General features: G+C 45.2%; 1 protein-coding gene across 6 annotated transcripts in view; it reads left to right on the top strand.

Annotated features, from left to right (window-relative positions):
- Nucleotides 1-17,165, top strand: part of PDE1C (phosphodiesterase 1C) — a 1,267,836-nt gene that overhangs the window by 588,259 nt on the left and 662,412 nt on the right. Inside the window, exon 2 of one of the 6 annotated variants that reach the window (XM_075586554.1) lies at nt 9,599-9,625. The exons of 4 other annotated variants lie outside the window; for them this stretch is intronic. In XM_075586554.1, coding sequence (XP_075442669.1) covers nt 9,599-9,625 — 27 coding nt within the window. Of the gene's footprint in view, nt 1-9,598; nt 9,659-17,165 lie in introns of all 6 variants that reach the window. One more of the 6 variants, XM_075586555.1, reaches the window with a different exon arrangement.

Here is a 17,165-nt window from a genome sequence, read left to right as displayed (position 1 = left end):
ACAGTGGACTGCTGCCAGCACCCACAAGGATTGCCTCATCCTAGACCTGGTTTTCACTCAAAAACATTTCTCTCTCTGATTTCTCCATCTCCCCCTTTCCTCTCTCTGACTATCACCTCATCTCATTTTCTCTCTCTCGCTTCTCCCCTTCTCCATTTCCATCTACCCCTTATTTCTGCAGAGACCTGCTGTCAAGGATTGAACTTCGGCTGAAGTGGATCCCAGTGGCAGGAACAGCAGGGAGCGAAGTAGGGGTCACAAGCAGAGATCCAAGGCAGGCGGCAGGTAGCGAAGTCCGGTAACAAGCAGGGGTCCGAGGCAGGCGGCAGGTAGCGAAGTCAGGAAACAAGCAGAGGTCGGCAACGAGGAAACTGGAACAGGATGATAGCAAAAGCTAACACAGCAGTAAACACAAGAACCTTGCAGGTGCTAAGGAACCAGTATAAACAGGCAAGGAGGAACAGGAAAGGGAGGTTTATATAGGCAGGCTGAGAGGTGGAGCACAGGTGCAGAGGTGTCAGGTAACAGGTTCTGGAATGTTCCTAGTTTAGCAGCAGCAATCCCGGTGGACAAGTTTAGGTACTGCAGGCTATAACAAGACATTAGAGTGGCAGCAGTCCCGGTGGCAAAGCATAGGTACAGCAGGCTAGAGAATATGACATTACTCCCCCCTCCCAAGAGCGTTCTCCGGACGATCCTTGCTAGGCTTGTCTGGATATCGTCGGTGGAAAGCTTTGACTAGTCGCGGAGCATGTACAAAATCTTTGGGTTCCCAAGACCTCTCCTCTGGGCCATAGCCCCCCCAGTGAACCAGGTACTGTAGTTTCCCTCGGTGTAACCTGGAATCCAAAATTCTTTCCACAATGAATTCCTCTTCGTTATCCACGAGGATGGGTTCAGGGGGAGGAAGTCTCCGTCCAGGAAATGGGTTCTCACGGAAAGGTTTCAGCAGAGAAGAGTGAAACACAGGGTGTATTTTGATGGTCTCAGGAAGCTCTAATCTGAAGGACACTGGATTTATTAGTGCTGAGATGCGAAATGGCCCGATGTATTTTTGGCCCAATTTAATGGTTGGAACCTTTAGACGTAGATTTTTTGTAGAAAGCCAGACTTTATCCCCAACTTGAAATTCTGGGGAGGGTCTGCGGTGTTGGTCTGCTGCTCTTTTGTACTTTACTTGAGTCTCTCGAAGCGTCTCTTTGAGGGTCTCCTGGATGTCTCGCAGAGTCTCCAGTTTCTCTGTAACTGCCGGAATGGGGCCCGAAGATGGAAAACGAGGAATAAAAGTTGGATGGAATGCATAATTTGAGAAAAAGGGGCTCTTCTGAGTCGATGAATGATGTGAGTTGTTGTATGAAAACTCAGCTAATGGTAGGAAATCAATCCAGTCATCCTGGAGATGACAAACAAAACATCGTAAGTATTGTTCCAAAGTCTGATTGGTCCTTTCTGTTTGGCCATTGGATTGTGGATGATAGCCCGACGATAAATTTAAACGAATTCCTAGAGAGGAACAGAAGGTCCTCCAAAATTTTGAAGTGAATTGTACCCCTCTATCGGATATGATCTCATCAGGAGCCCCGTGAAGCCGAAACACCTCTTTCAGAATCAACTTGGCTGTCTGGTCTGCAGAAGGAAGATTCTGTGCTGCAATGAAGTGAGCCATCTTTGTAAGTCGATCCACCACTACCAGGATGGTATTATGTCCATTTGATCGTGGCAGGTCAACAATAAAATCCATTGATATGGACCCCCAAGGACGAGTTGGAACCGGAAGAGGCTGCAGTAAACCCACGGGTGATGCTCGAGGGGTCTTGGTCCTAGCACAAGTTTCACAGGAGAGGACATAGTCTTTAACATCTTGTGCTAATTTAGGCCACCAAAAAGAGCGAGACAACAGTTCCTGTGTCTTGAGGACACCTGGGTGACCCGCGGGTCGGGAGTCGTGCATTAATTGGAGCACCTCTAATCTTACCTCCTTAGGAACGAACAGACGATCATTACAGTTCCAGAGACCATCACATAGAAATAGTTCTGCTTCCGGAGGAGGGTTTTTAAGAAAAGTGTCATTTGAGTAGGCTCCCTTTATTCGTGTGAGGAGATCGGCAGAGAATGTGACGCCCAAAAAATTTCTTTTTGGAAGAATAGTTTCTTCTTGCTCTTTGTCTGAGCTAGGATTCGGAAAGGACCGTGACAAGGCGTCGGCTTTCCCATTCTTGGAGCCAGGGCGGTAGGAGATGTGGAACTGAAATCTTGCAAAGAAGAGAGCCCATCTGGCTTGTCGCGCAGACAGTCTCTTTGCGGATCGAATGAATTCTAAGTTCCTATGATCCGTAAAGACCGTAATTGGATGATTGGCCCCCTCCAGTAGATGTCTCCACTCAGAGAATGCAGCTTTTATAGCCAAGAGTTCTTTGTTTCCGATGTCATAATTTCGTTCAGCTGTTGACATTTGGTATGAATAAAAAGCACATGGATGAAGGAGCATCTTGGGTCCAATTCTTTGTGACAGAATGGCACCAACAGCGGAGTCGGATGCATCCACTTCCAAGATGAATGGTAATTCTGGATTTGGATGGATGAGGATAGGGGCAGATGTGAAGAGTGACTTCAATTGTTCGAATGCCGCATCCGCTTTAGGAGACCATTTGAAGGGGAATTCCTTCCGTGTGAGTTGGGTGATTGGGGCAATAATGCCAGAGAAATTTTTAATAAAACGTCTATAGAAATTGGCAAAACCCACAAATCTCTGAATGTCCTTTTCATTCCGAGGGATTGGCCATTCCACCACGGCTTGAATCTTGCCTGGGTCCATACTCAAACCCTCGGGAGAGATGATGTAACCGAGAAATTGCATGCTGGTTTTTTCGAATTCGCATTTTTCTAACTTGATGTATAAATTGTACTTACGGAGACGCTCAAGGACAATTCGGACATGTCTCTGGTGATCCATGATGTTATCTGAGAAGACTAGGATGTCATCCAGGTATGCCACTACGAATTGGTCCAATAACTCTCGGAGGACATCATTGATTAAATGCTGGAAAGTAGCAGGGGCATTACAGAGTCCGAAAGGCATCACCAGATATTCATAGTGCCCATAACGGGTTCGGAAGGCTGTTTTCCATTCGTCACCGGGTCGAATGCGGACCAAATTATACGCTCCTCTGAGATCTAATTTGGTAAAGATCTTGGCTGACCGAATTCTTTCCAATAGTTCAGGAATCAGAGGTAATGGGTACCTGTTCTTCACCGTTATCTTATTTAGTTCCCGATAGTCAATGCAGGGGCGTAGAGAACCGTCTTTTTTTCCCACGAAGAAGAGCGCAGCGCCTGCTGGAGAAGTAGAGGGTCTGATAAAACCCTTTGATAGGTTCTCCTGTAGGTAGTCATTGAGGACCTTCAATTCCGGTTCTGAGAGGGAATAAATTCTTCCAAACGGAATAGCAGCACCCGGTAATAATTCAATGGGACAGTCATAAGAGCGATGTGGGGGAAGCGTATCCGCGTTCTTCTTGTCACACACATCTAAAAACTCAGAGTAAGGAGCCGGCAGAAGATTTTCTTGAGACGAGGAAATCTTATGTATTCCTACACACTCTGGTATAGGAGTTTTAGGAAGACAGGCTAGCTGACAGTGCTCCGAGGGAAACGTGAGTGTCTTGGTCTTCCAGTCGATTAGTGGGTTATGGATCATGAGCCATGGAATTCCCAGAATCACTGGAAACAAAGGTGATGGAATGAGACCAAATGAAATCTTCTCCTGGTGATTGGGCTCCATGATTAGTGTTAAGTTGCTGGTTTCATGGGTAACAGGTCCAGAGCTCAAGGGAGAACCGTCAACGACTTCCATCCTTTCTGGCGATTCCTTGGCTACAAATGATACCGAATTGTTCTTGGCGAATTCTATGTCCATAAAATTCCCTGCCGCCCCTGAGTCGACCATTACTGTGGTTGAAAAACGATGTGTTCCTTCCTTGATGATAATAGGAACCAGGAGGTGAGGGTGTAGCGAAGGAGGGTTATCTTTCCTTTGAGAAGCAGAGAGAACAGTTTTTGAAATAGCATGCAGCTGATTTCTTCTAGGGCTCTGGAAAGAAGACCGCCTGGACTTGTTTGGGCAATCAGCGAGATAGTGCCCATCGTTTCCGCAATATAAACAGAGATCTTCTGTTCGGCGTCTATTCCTTTCCCCGGTTGAGATGGGTCCCCGCAGTGTATTTACTTGCATCGGCTCCTCCTCCGTCTCCCTGGAACGTCTTGGGGTACTGACATCTCTAAACCCGGGGGTGCTTGGCATGAACCCCTGTCTCTCCAATCGTCTTTCCGTAAGCCTACGATCAATTTGGATGCATAAACGGACAAAGTCCTGAAATCTCTCTGGGGTCTCCACCCGGGCTAGTTCGTCTTTAACTTGCTCCGAGAGACCCTGCCGAAAATGATATTTCTGCGCAGCCTCATTCCACTCAGTATCGTTAACCCATCTGCGGAATTCAGCGGCGTACTCAGCTGCCGAGCGTCTTCCTTGACGAAGATTGTTCAGAGTTGCCTCAGCGGTTGCACTACGATTTGGGTCATCAAAAATAAGACTCATGGCATCGATAAACTCCTCCAGGTTCCTTAGTAGTGGGCTATCCTGTTCTAACATAGGGGAGACCCAAGCAAGGGCCTCATCCTTGAGCAGGGTTATGATCAGTCCAACCCGGGCTTCGTTGGTATTATAGATGGTAGGCTGAAGCTTGAACACATGTCTGCATTGATTAAGTAAATCCCGAAAAGATTGTCTTTTTCCTCCAAATTTTTCCGGAAGGGTTACACGGGGTGCGGTTTGCACAGTCACAGTGTTTTGACCAGACAAGGTAATTAAGGCTGCACGTAGTTCACGATTCTCAGCTTCCGCAGTGGCGGCTTTTTCTTCTAAGCGGCCAAGACGATTAAACACGTGTCTTTGTTGTTCCTGGTAACCAACCATGATATGTTGCAAGTCATGGAGTGTCTGAGCCTGAGTCGGGTCTGTTCCAGCGGAATCCATGGTAGGGCCTGTTTATTCTGTCAAGGATTGAACTTCGGCTGAAGTGGATCCCAGTGGCAGGAACAGCAGGGAGCGAAGTAGGGGTCACAAGCAGAGATCCAAGGCAGGCGGCAGGTAGCGAAGTCCGGTAACAAGCAGGGGTCCGAGGCAGGCGGCAGGTAGCGAAGTCAGGAAACAAGCAGAGGTCGGCAACGAGGAAACTGGAACAGGATGATAGCAAAAGCTAACACAGCAGTAAACACAAGAACCTTGCAGGTGCTAAGGAACCAGTATAAACAGGCAAGGAGGAACAGGAAAGGGAGGTTTATATAGGCAGGCTGAGAGGTGGAGCACAGGTGCAGAGGTGTCAGGTAACAGGTTCTGGAATGTTCCTAGTTTAGCAGCAGCAATCCCGGTGGACAAGTTTAGGTACTGCAGGCTATAACAAGACATTAGAGTGGCAGCAGTCCCGGTGGCAAAGCATAGGTACAGCAGGCTAGAGAATATGACACCTGCGCTCTATTAACTTACCAGCTTTTGATTCCACTTTACGCTCCTCCCTCTCCTCTCTCAGCCTTGCTCCAGACCCTGACAAACTGGTCAGGAACTACAACTCTGTCCTATCCTACTCTCTTGATCGGCTTGCCCTGCTTTCTCTCTGCCATTCTCGCTCTTCTAAGCAGAAACCCTGGCTAAATTCCCACTCGCGCATGCTGCTTTCGTCCACTCGGTCCTCTCAATGCCTCTGGAGGAAATCTCACAATCTCGCAGACTTCCTTCACTACAAATTTATGCTATCCTGTTTCAACTCTGCCCTCTCTCAGGCTAAACAAACCTACTTTTCTTCACTAATTAACATGCACAAGTCTAACATACTCTGACTCTTCTCTGTCTTTGACTCCCTTCTCAGACCACCCTCAGCTGCCTCTTCTCCTTCCCCATCTCACCTCAGGTCTTTGCTGACTATTTTAAGGAAAAGGTGGGATCCATACGTCAGAACACCCCCTCTTTTTCCTCCTCTCACCCACCACCACTTCATAACTCTCCTCCTGCCTTCCTTGACTCTTTTCCACTGTCATAGAGGAGGATGTGTCACTGTTATCTCTTCTTCTCACTCTACCACTTGCCCTCTTGACCCCATTCCCTCCCATCTCCTAAAACCTCTTGCTGCCAAGACAGAGATCATTACACTCTACTCATATTACTCGATCTCTCTGCAGCATTTGATACCGTAGACCACCCTCTCCTCCTTCACATTCTCCATTCTCTTGGTATTCATAACAAAGCTCTTTCCTGGATCTTCTCTTACCTCTCCTATCGTACTTTCAGTGTCTCTTCTGCTAACACCTCCTCTTCTATCAATCTCTTGGTGGGGGTACCCCAGGGCTCTGTCCTGGGACCTCTCCTCTTTTCTCTGTACACACTATCTCTCAAGGTGACCTAAACACATCTCTTGGGCTCAAATATCACATCTATGCTGACGACACACACATTTACTTCTTAACCCCTGACCTTACACCTGCTGTACAGACCAAAGTTTCTGAATGTCTCTCTGTGATATCATCCTGGATGGGCCTCCGCCGACTTAAACGCAACATGTCAAAAATAGAGCTCTTCATATTTCATCCCAAACCTGGCCCCACTACCTCCTTCCACATTACTGTTGGAAGTTCTGTCATGCACCCAGTAGCGCAAACACGCTTCCTAGGGGTCACACTCGACTCCTATCTCACATTCAAAACGTATCTAAAACCTGTCGCCTTTTTCCTCCGCAATATTACAAAGATAAGCCCTTTCCTCTGTTGCTTCACTGCTAAAACTTTGACACAAGCCCTCATTCTCTCCCATCTCGATAACTGTAACCTCCTGCTGTTTGGCCTCTCACCGATCTCCCCTGCAATCTATCCTAAACACTGCTACCAGAATAACTCTACTCTTTCCTAAATCTGTCTCAGCGTTTCCCCAGCTGAAATCACTCTCTTGGCTTCCTATCAAATCCCACATCACACACTCAATTCTTCTACTCACTTTGAAAGCTTTACACTGCCCCTCCTTACATCTCAGCCCTAATTTCTCGCTATGCACCATCCCGACTCTTGCGTTCTTCTCAAGGATGTCTTCTCTCTACCCCCTTTGTATCTAAACCCCTCTCCCGCCTTAAACCTTTCTCACTGACTGCTCCACTCCTCTGGAATGCCCTTCCCCCCAATACCTGACTAGCACCCTCTCTATCCACCTTTAAGACCCACCTTAAAACACACTTGCTTAAAGAAGCATATGAGTAACAAAGTGGTTAATACTATACACATGATACATAAAGCTTGGCCCCCTGCAGACGTACTTACCAGAATGCCCTCCTAAACTCTCTGTACGTTCTTCCTACCTACTAATTAGATTGTAAGCTCTTTGGAGCAGGGACTCCTCTTCCTAAATGTTACTTTTATGTCTGAAGCACTTACTCCTATGATCTGTTATTTGTATTATTTTTTATTGATATGATTGTTACGTGTATTACAACTGTGAAGCTCTATATACATACCCGTCTAGCACCCTCTCTATCCACCTTTAAGACCCACTTTAAAACACACCTGCTTAACAAAGCCTATGAGTAGCACCGTGGCTAATACTATACACATGATACATAAACTTTGCCCCTGCAGACGCACTTAACAGAATGCCCTCCTACTGTCTCTGTACGTTCTTCTTACCTACCAATTACATTGTAAGGTCTTCGGAGCAGTGACTCCTCTTCCTAAATGTTATTTTTTTATGTCTGGAGCACTTTATTTATGATCTGTTATTTGTATTATTTGTTTTTTATATGACTGTCCCGTGTATTCCTGCTGTGAAGCGCTATGTACATTAATGGCGCTATATAAATAAAGACATACATACATACATGTGTAGTGTTCTTACGGTATCACACTATTGCTTTAAAATTCTGTATACAGTTGTTGCTGCTGTTGATTGGAATGTTTTTTTAGAAAAGCTCTCTGAATAAGGTGCAAGGAGAACTATAGCACCTGGAGAAGACCATGGCACAGCAAGAGAGTTCGCTGCTTGTGACTGTTTACTGTGTATTATGTTTACTTTCAAGCCAGCATCTTTCTTTGCTTCTGTACTAGTCTGGCAAATATATAGACATTATACCAGTGTTTCCCAACTCCAGCCCTCAGGAAACCCCAACAGGTCAGGTCTTAAGGATATCCCTGCTCCAGCCAGGTGGGTCAATCAGCGGCTCAGTCATTTTGACTGAGCCACCTGTGCTGGAGCAGGGATATCCTTAAGACCTGACCTGTTGGGGCTTCTTGAGGACTGGAGTTGGGAAAAACTGCATTATACTATATAAGAGGCAGTAAAAGTGACTTGCCCAAGGTCAGACCTGATTCTGGTTTTTAATCCCAGCTCCTTCACAGCCCTGTGTCTTAGCCATACAGTATATGTATTCCTTCGGAATCAGATTAAAGCTTTGACATGTGTGATCCCAATGCATTTCTATGGCTGTGAAATGATCTGCATTTGAATCCCAAAGCACTCTGAAAGGAAGCTTTCACATGTTGGCCAGTATGGAAGGGTTTATCATCTCAACCTTTTTTTTACTCATGTTGTACTCAAAATGTACAGATGTACCCAACCTCATTTTTACTAATGATAAAACAACATACACCAGTATTGTATATCAAATAGTTTTCATGGGATTTATTGCATATTGCAGTACACTATATACAGATGTAGCAGCCGTTATCACTCCCGCTAGCGCATTGCAGCAGGACACACACAACGCAGGAGAAACCGTTATTCAAAATACATTAGCCGGGTGCAGAAAGGGGTCGGGGCTAACGTATCAGAAATATACAAAATGGTACACAAAATGACAACACATCGCTTCATTGTAGGACACATTTGGGGGTTATTAATTACATTTCAATAATGCTGATCAAGCAGGGCACTATGGCACGAAAACTCCCATTAAACTCAATGCACGTTTAAGCACCACTGCACTGACTGACACTATCACAGTTCAATGAATAGCCCATTTTGTAATCACAAAATACAGATGTAGCCAACGTAATTGCAATCTGCGGCGCACTCCGGCAGGTGAAATAACGTGATCGCTCCGACCATTTCTCACACGCGGCTGGTTCAAAACCATTGCCACTTCCCTCTCTGGTGTGTTGTGTACGTCCCGCTGCAGTGTGCCACAAGTTGCAATAACGTTGGCTCCATCTGTACCACATTCACAAAGTAGCCAATGGTGCAGGTCATAGCTGTATCATTGTTTAACCTACCTGAATCTATGACACATATAACATTGCTAAAAGCATTACATTGATTTCTATGACTTCTTTCTTTTGCTTTTTCTATGATCTGTATCAGTAAACAAAATATACCTCGTTGATTTCAGGATTATGGTACAATTTATCCTGTACTGTATGTATATTCTAATGTCTAATGCTACCCCAATGCTTTGCTTCACAGCCCTTCTGACAGTGAAGGCGTAACTTTTTCATGAACATGACTTAAAATGAAACATCCCATTACCTAAAGAGATTTTCCCAATGTTCATGTCCTGATTTTTTTTTCTAGGAGGAAATACAAGAAAACATCACAAAGGTAGGAATCACTTGCCAGAAGAGAACCAGCATTGTAAGCCTCTCAATCCTCTTTATGTCAGAAGGATACTTTTGTACAGTTGTTGAATTTGATTGTCATGATGAAAATGTGCTTTTTCAAGAAGGATTAAATCTAATAACCTGGCCTTTGGAACCTTAGAATATCCGCATGACTTTGTTTATCGCTATGCATGTTACCATTAAAAAATTACTGAAAGATTTTGCTCAGGGAAATCATAATATTTTCATACGGCATCCAAATGCCAAATATAATTTTTAGATATGTGTTAACACTTGTGCGTTAACACATATGTGTTGACACTTGAAAGTCAGTGTATGGGCGGACTAACCTCCAGTCATGTTCAGTATAACAGAAATAACCTGTATTATTGGATTTGTTCAAATAAAAAAAGACTTCCTTCAATACAGTACCTAATTTGAGAAATGTCTTTGCTTCTGGAGTAGTACAGTATTCAAGGAAGCATTCAGTATCAATTTTAGGACATCCTCTGGTTCCACCTCCAAAACGCCTTCTGTCCTCCTTCAAAACTACCTCCACTGTCCTCAAACTCGCTTCTTCTAAACGTCCCCCCTCTCCTTCAAAACTCCCAACCTCTGTCCTCCAAATTTCCTCATCCAAAACTCTGTCCTCCAAAACTTCCTCCAACTAGACTCAGTCCTCCATCATTCAAAACTCTCCACCCTTCTCCAAAACTCCCTCCTACAAAACTCGTAAGAGGACGATTTGTTAGAGGGAGGTGGGAGTTTTGAAGGATGGAGGAGGGAGTTTGGGAGCATGGAATTTTGGAAAATAGATGAGGGAATTTACGAGCAAAGAGGGAGTTTATGAGCAGGGAGGAGGGAGTTTTGAAGGCGTGAGGATGGAGATTTGTATGACACATGACACACGTAGAGGTGCTAAAATGGAAACCGTACACGGTGGCCTACTTACACTGTGCTGAAACAGAAATTCCAGTCACTTCAGTTAGCTTATCACACATGGTCTAGGATGTTTGGCCGCGACCAAACCAGAGCTGGCACTCCGCCGCTACTGATTAAACTCGCTGCTGGGACACGTTGCTGCTTCACATTTCGCCTCAGGACACCTCGCCGCTTCTTCACATTTCTCCGTCGTCATTTCTCCTCAGCCATCTTCAAATGTCCCGGTGCTGCACTAAATATCTGCCACTGCAACCACGCTATTTGTTAACGCGCCTAATAAGCATGACATAGCGCACACCGCTGGACCCCGCCAGCAACTAAAAAAAAAAAATAACTAATCAAAAGTTTAGAATAAATTAATCTTTACATTTTCTTGCGACGAGAATGGGTGGGCCTGAGAGAACAGGGGGTTTCAAAAAATTTGACGCAAGAAAATATAAAGATTAATTTATTCTAAACTTTTAATCATTTATTAAACATTTTTTTGACGACGCTGGCGGGATCCGGCAGTTGTGCTGAGTGTCCTGCTTATCAAGCGCATTCACAAATGGTGTCCTTAGCAGGGGTGGGACATTTACAGATGGCCACGGAGAAATGCCAGTGGAGAACTCAGAAGCGGCGACGTGTTCCAGCGGTGAGTTTTATCAGCGGCGACATGATGGCAGCAAAGGACCAGTGGCGGTTTGGTTGTGGCCAAACAACCCATTCCGATCACACATGGTGCCGGGGATACATTAACTTTCTCAATAAACCTTAAATATTTAACGCGCAGAATGTATATTATGGATTTCTGCGATTGACCAATAATTATGCTTTTATTTATCTTAATTTGCATTGTTAAAATCATATTAGGTTATACTGTAGTATTTCTTCAAGTGTCCTATTATAGCCCTATCAAAAATCTTTTATTATCATTATGTATTTTGTGTGGCTGTTGAAAAGATTATAGCAGTGTTTTATATAGGCAATATATTGAATGTATTTTATCACTCGCATAAGCAAAATAATGTATTGTTGTGTGGCATTTAATTACTTTGAGTGTGTTGCAATCATTATTATTCATTGCTTGTTTCTTATACTTTGCTTATAGTAAATGGGAGTTAGAGATGTAACTGGTCTCCCAGACACGTATAGAAAAGTATTGGTGCATTTCTTTCAAGCCATTTCAAATAATGATATTAATGGTATTGCAAAAAGCAAAACATTCTGTATTTGTTATTTACAACATTGATTGGATAATTCCCAGACCTAAAGATGGCATTAGATAAACTGCACGAGCTGTTAGCAATGGGTAACGACCACTAATTAAATGGCAATTAATAATTGCTAAAGGCTATTAGACTTTAGTAAATAAACCCGAAAAGAAAACATAGCTAGAATTATGTTAAATGAAGATACTCATTTACAGAGTTTATTTTTTTTTGACGTGTACAGTATAGTCAATAAAAATACCACTTGTGGTGCATTTGAATGTCTCAGACGGATCTGCAACCCTGTCTTTCCCCATTATCCCCAAACAGTGCTTCCACTGCAGCGAGGGATTCTGGGTAATGACATGAAAAAGAGCACAGTGTGTCACCCTTTACTTCAGCTTAACATGGACCCTTATACACTATAATTAGAAATGATCAAAGCTATCCAAAATGCAGTTACAAAATATTTAAGGTCCCCCCCCCCCCGCTAATATAACTTCTCTGCAAACCATTTCTCCTAACAATGTCAGAAAATTTGTTTTGAATTTTGCAATTTCACAAGCTCTTAGCTAAGTATTGTCAGGCAGTAAGGGAAACATTCAGTGGCCTAGCTATAGCCCGGGCGGCCCACGCTCTTGGTGGCCCGCTCTCCCCCATGTCAGCAGCCCATCTCTCTCTCTCCTCCCCCAGATAGAGGCAGGTGGGGGGAGATGATGGTACACGGCAGTAGAGCCGGCAGGCCGCCAGAGTTAAGCAGAAGAGCAGCTAGCAGAGAAGTTATGAGTTGCATCGAGACAGAGCAGGAGGGCCGGGGAGGAGCGCGTCCCAGAGGTCCGACCCGGAAGTCTTTCTTACTTCCTGAGTCTTTTCTGCTACATCGCGCTCCTCCCCGGCCATCCTGCTCTGTCTCTGTGCAACTCTTAACTTCTCGGCCGGCTGCTCTTCTGCTTAATGTTGGCGGCCTGCCGCCTCCACTGCCGTGTACCATCATTTCCCCCCACCTGCCTCTATTCCCACCCTGTCCCACAGGTAGGTATGGAGGAGGAGAGTTGGAGAGCTGGAGAAGGGGGTGAGAGCTGAGGGGGGAAGAGCTTACAATGGAGGCCTGAAAAATGTTTTGCCAGGGGGCCCGCGCATGTCTAGCTACGCCACTGGAAATATGGTTTGTGTCTCTCAGCATTAAGCGATTTTATAGAATTTTCACAAATTAGCAAATTAAGTGAAATTGCTATCCACAAAGACTTAATGTTTGGCGAATTACAGTTTGATTACAGTTTGACTAACTACAGAACTTGTAGGACGCTATTTTGAAAAGGGGCAAATTTCACGTAGTTCATGACCTTGGACAAATGCTTTGCGCATCCCTAATTTTTATCTCACCCAACCAATTTTCTCTGCTTAGCACTATTTTGTCATGCCAAGTTCTGCTGCAACGTGAGTAATAGAAAATCTATTCACATAAGCATCTGGAACAGCGATAAGTACCGATCCTCAACAGCATTGATTTCTCTTGTTTCAGAGGTCAAAGTATGATTATGGCTACAAATCAATACTTCAAATTAATTCCCATACAATAATAACTCTTCTTGTAAAAAGGGCTTCCTCTATTACTTTCTATACAGTAAATTAAACAAATGGATCTACCCTATTGTGTAAAATGATGGTGCACTCCTGCATTCAAGCACTTCAATATTCATTTTTTGTGTCACCTTTATGACAATGTTTATCCAAATGACCTCTTAGTTTTTTTGTATGATCAATATGGACTTAGTCCAAGCTACAATGCCCTGCTGCATATCAGGAGCAACATAACATTCTAATTAGTTGTTGACATTGTGTGACCTTGGGCAAGTCACTTTATCTCCCTGTGCCACAGGCACCAAAAACATAGATTGTAAGCTCCATAGGGCAGGGACTGTGTCTGTAAAATGTCTCTGTAAAGCGCTACATAAAACTATCAGCGCTATACAAGAACAAACAATTATTATAATTACATCCAAAAATTATGAAGCTCCACCACTATTTTAATACTTACAAATATAAAAAATTCCGTGTTTGAAAAGTATTCAGTGCTATAATAGCCCATACTACTAACAACAAACACATATACAAGAAAATGCATTAAAAATATCAAATACAATACACATCATGACTCTCTTTACTACACCAAAAAATAACCAAAATAACGCTCTAAACACTCATGATTATACTGATTCAGGTTGGCGATCTACAGATATAGCCAGACTTGATGTTCTCAGTGCCGCAGTTGTACAAAGTTGCATTACTTTGACCTTTCAACAAATAGGTATATCCACAAATCAATTTTAAATGTGATATCGTAAAAAAAATTATATTAGATCATAATATTGCTATATGTCATTCAGCTCATGTAATGTTCGGTATCTCAAGTACTATTCTAGATATTTTTAATATTGATTGTGTATTTTTTTAATAAATGTGTATGTAACGGTGTTTCTCCCACCCTCTGGGAGATTCTGCCATTTCATGGTGTATCATGGTGTATAGTGCTGGCTACTTGTTGGCTCACAGGATGCTGAGTTGTCCGCCGGTGGTAGTGGGGACTGTGACGGTAGGGGTTGTTGGCATCACAAAACTGTTATGAAGCCCAGCTAGCTATCCCTAAATCTATGTAACTTGGCCACCTTTGTACGGCTTACTTTGGCCAAATGTATTTAACATCTGGGGAAGTAAAGGGAATGTGGAAATGTATTTCCATGTCTGTAAAAATGTATTTCAAAGTCTGTATTTGTTATTACCTAGGTGTCGGGACTCCTGGGGGGAGGGGAAAGGCTGCTGATCAGATCTGGAAAGAAAAGCATTGTATTGCACAGACTCTGATTTAATCAGGGATGGGTTTCAGCATGCCCTCTGGCTATTGTGGCACTAACTTAATTTGTGCTTGAATTGTCCTGTAGAATATCCCATGTAAATGATAGCCACAGAGGGATATATAAAGGGGTGCTGCTGATCAGAGAATCTGTTCTACCTTCAGAGAGCCTCTGAGAGCTAGAGAGGCTAACAGACAGAGACATTCTGGGAAGCAGTGTGGAGATCTACTTTCAGAGAGACACTCCGGGAAAGAGTGGGGAGATCTGCTTCAGAAAGCATCTGAGAGCAGAGATGCTAACAGACAGAGAGACACTCTGGGAAGGAGTGTGGAGATCTACCCTCAGAGGACTATCTGAGAGACAGAGAGACTGAGACACATTCTGTAAAGGAGTTTGATCTTTACAGTGACCAGCTGGAGAGATATCTCAGGGAGGCTTCTGGGTGTGATCAGCACTTTGAGATCCTGGACGAAAAGCGGACAGGACAAGCCTTCTTGAAGCAGGCCCCTGCACCTAGCAAGGCTAGAGTCTACTCCCCAGGCCCCCAGTTCATATGGTATTGTGTTTTGTACATCTTTGTTTGTCTGCTGGCATGCCAGAATAAACCCGTTTTTATTCTACAACTTTGTCCTGTCTGGTGCTAGTGATCCCGGTGGGTTTGGTGTTAAAGTACTGGTCTCCCGTGACAGGCTTTTTCTGGTGGCCGCGGTGGGATCGCTAGGCTTTGTGTTGGGATTTCTTGTGGGGAATCACAGCTCAAAAACGGTCTTGAATTTTCAAGACCGCAGGGCAAGTTGTTCCAGACAAACATTGTCAAACCTGATAGTTTACTATGCAATCACCTTTATATTAGTTCAGCTAAATTTGGAAAATGTCTGGAGAAAAAGGGCGTTTTCAAAAATGGACCAGAGCTTAGCTGGTTTCCCTATGCAACCAGTATGGGCTACCGACTGACGGCTGTACCAAGGCAATACTTGCAGAGGACCTGGAGCAGTACGAGGATGATGCGGCAGGGATCAATGCAGCAGACATAGCTGTATATCCTGCAGAGGGGACTGCGTCCCATGTTATCCACCGAGTGGCGGATCCAACCCCTCTCATGGTCGCCCCAGCAGTGGTCCCAACCCCATCGGACAGTGCAAAGGCTATGATTGCCCTTCTAGGGCCTGATGCCACATTTGCTGACCGAATGCAGATTATCCTCCGCTGGTGCCAACACCCCTGCTCTGAGTGGCGGTCCGCAAGCCCACCAGCCCAAGGTGTCGAACAGCAGTTTTACAAAGTTTGTGGATGGCACTGATGATATCGACGACTTTCTGAGGGACTTCAAGAACCAGTGTAAGCGACACAAGTTGCCGGAGCAGTCCTGGATAAAGTACCTTGGTCTCCAGCTGAGTGGGAAGGCGCAAGTGGCCTTCCGTGAGATTGAGGAGGAGGAAGAGGAAGACTACCCCTACGTGAAGGCAGTCCTGTTAAGGGAATATGCCCTCAACCCTGAGGCGTACCGCGAGCAGTTTCGCACAATGCACAAAGGCGCGAAGGACACCCATATTGAGTTTGCTGCCCGGCTAGCCCACTGTAGTCATCAGTGGGTGGAGGGCTGTAAGGCAGTCATGTTTAAGGATCTGCTGGATCTGCTCGTGAGAGAACAGTTCCTGTTGAAATGTATACCAGAGGTGCGGGAGTGGGTGATGAACCACAAGCCATCCACCTTCCAGGAGACCGCAATCATGGCGGACGAGTATGTTACCACTTGGCCCCATTACAGAAAGCGGGTCCTAAACCCCGTCCCTGTGCAGGCTGCGCAATCACCGCAAGTGGCGGACCCTTCCCCCACCACCAAGTCATGGAGGACAGAATCTAGTGCCGAAGGGGCTGCAGCCAGGGCCGCTGAGGTGGTCCAAAGATACCGGTGCTTCCAGTGTAACCGGCTAGGGCATCTGTGGGTGGACTGCCCTTACTTTCCCCAATCCAGGAACCTCGATCCAAGGCAACGTTCCCAAGCGGCAAGACCGATCACCTGCGTGAGGTTGATCCCAACGGTGGAGCAAAGGGAAGCCGTGCAGCAGGTACAGCAAAAGACCCAACCAGCGGTCCCCGCAGCATCTACCAGCATTGGAGCTAGATGGGCATCGAGTTGCAGATGTTGGGCTGGAAGCTAATGATGCCCGACGGAGATATTTGCACCCAGTGACCATAGGCAGTCGGCAGGCGGCCGGCCTGATGGGCACTGGAGCTACAATAACTCTGATGCGACCTGATATGATCAGCACAGACCAGCTCCTCCCAGGGACAGGGATGCAGGTGAAAATGCCGGATGGTTTCTCCAGGTCCCTACAGGTTGCTCGAGTATTCCTTGACTGGGGTGCCGGTCGAGGAGTGAGAGATGTTGGAGTGTTGCCTGTCTTGGACACCGACATTCTACTCGGCAACAACCTGGGGTGTTTTATCTGCTGTTATGCAGAGGAGGATACTCCTGTGGCAGCCGTCACACAGAGCCAAAAGCGGGCAGTTGCCAAGGAGAGAGATGCTCCATTAGTGACAGCCACACAGATCC

Source organism: Ascaphus truei, chromosome 2 (genome assembly GCF_040206685.1).
Source record: "Ascaphus truei isolate aAscTru1 chromosome 2, aAscTru1.hap1, whole genome shotgun sequence".
Taxonomy (NCBI): Eukaryota; Metazoa; Chordata; class Amphibia; order Anura; family Ascaphidae; genus Ascaphus; species Ascaphus truei.
Note: the sequence above shows the minus strand (reverse complement) of the source record. Positions and strands in the feature narration are given on the sequence as shown.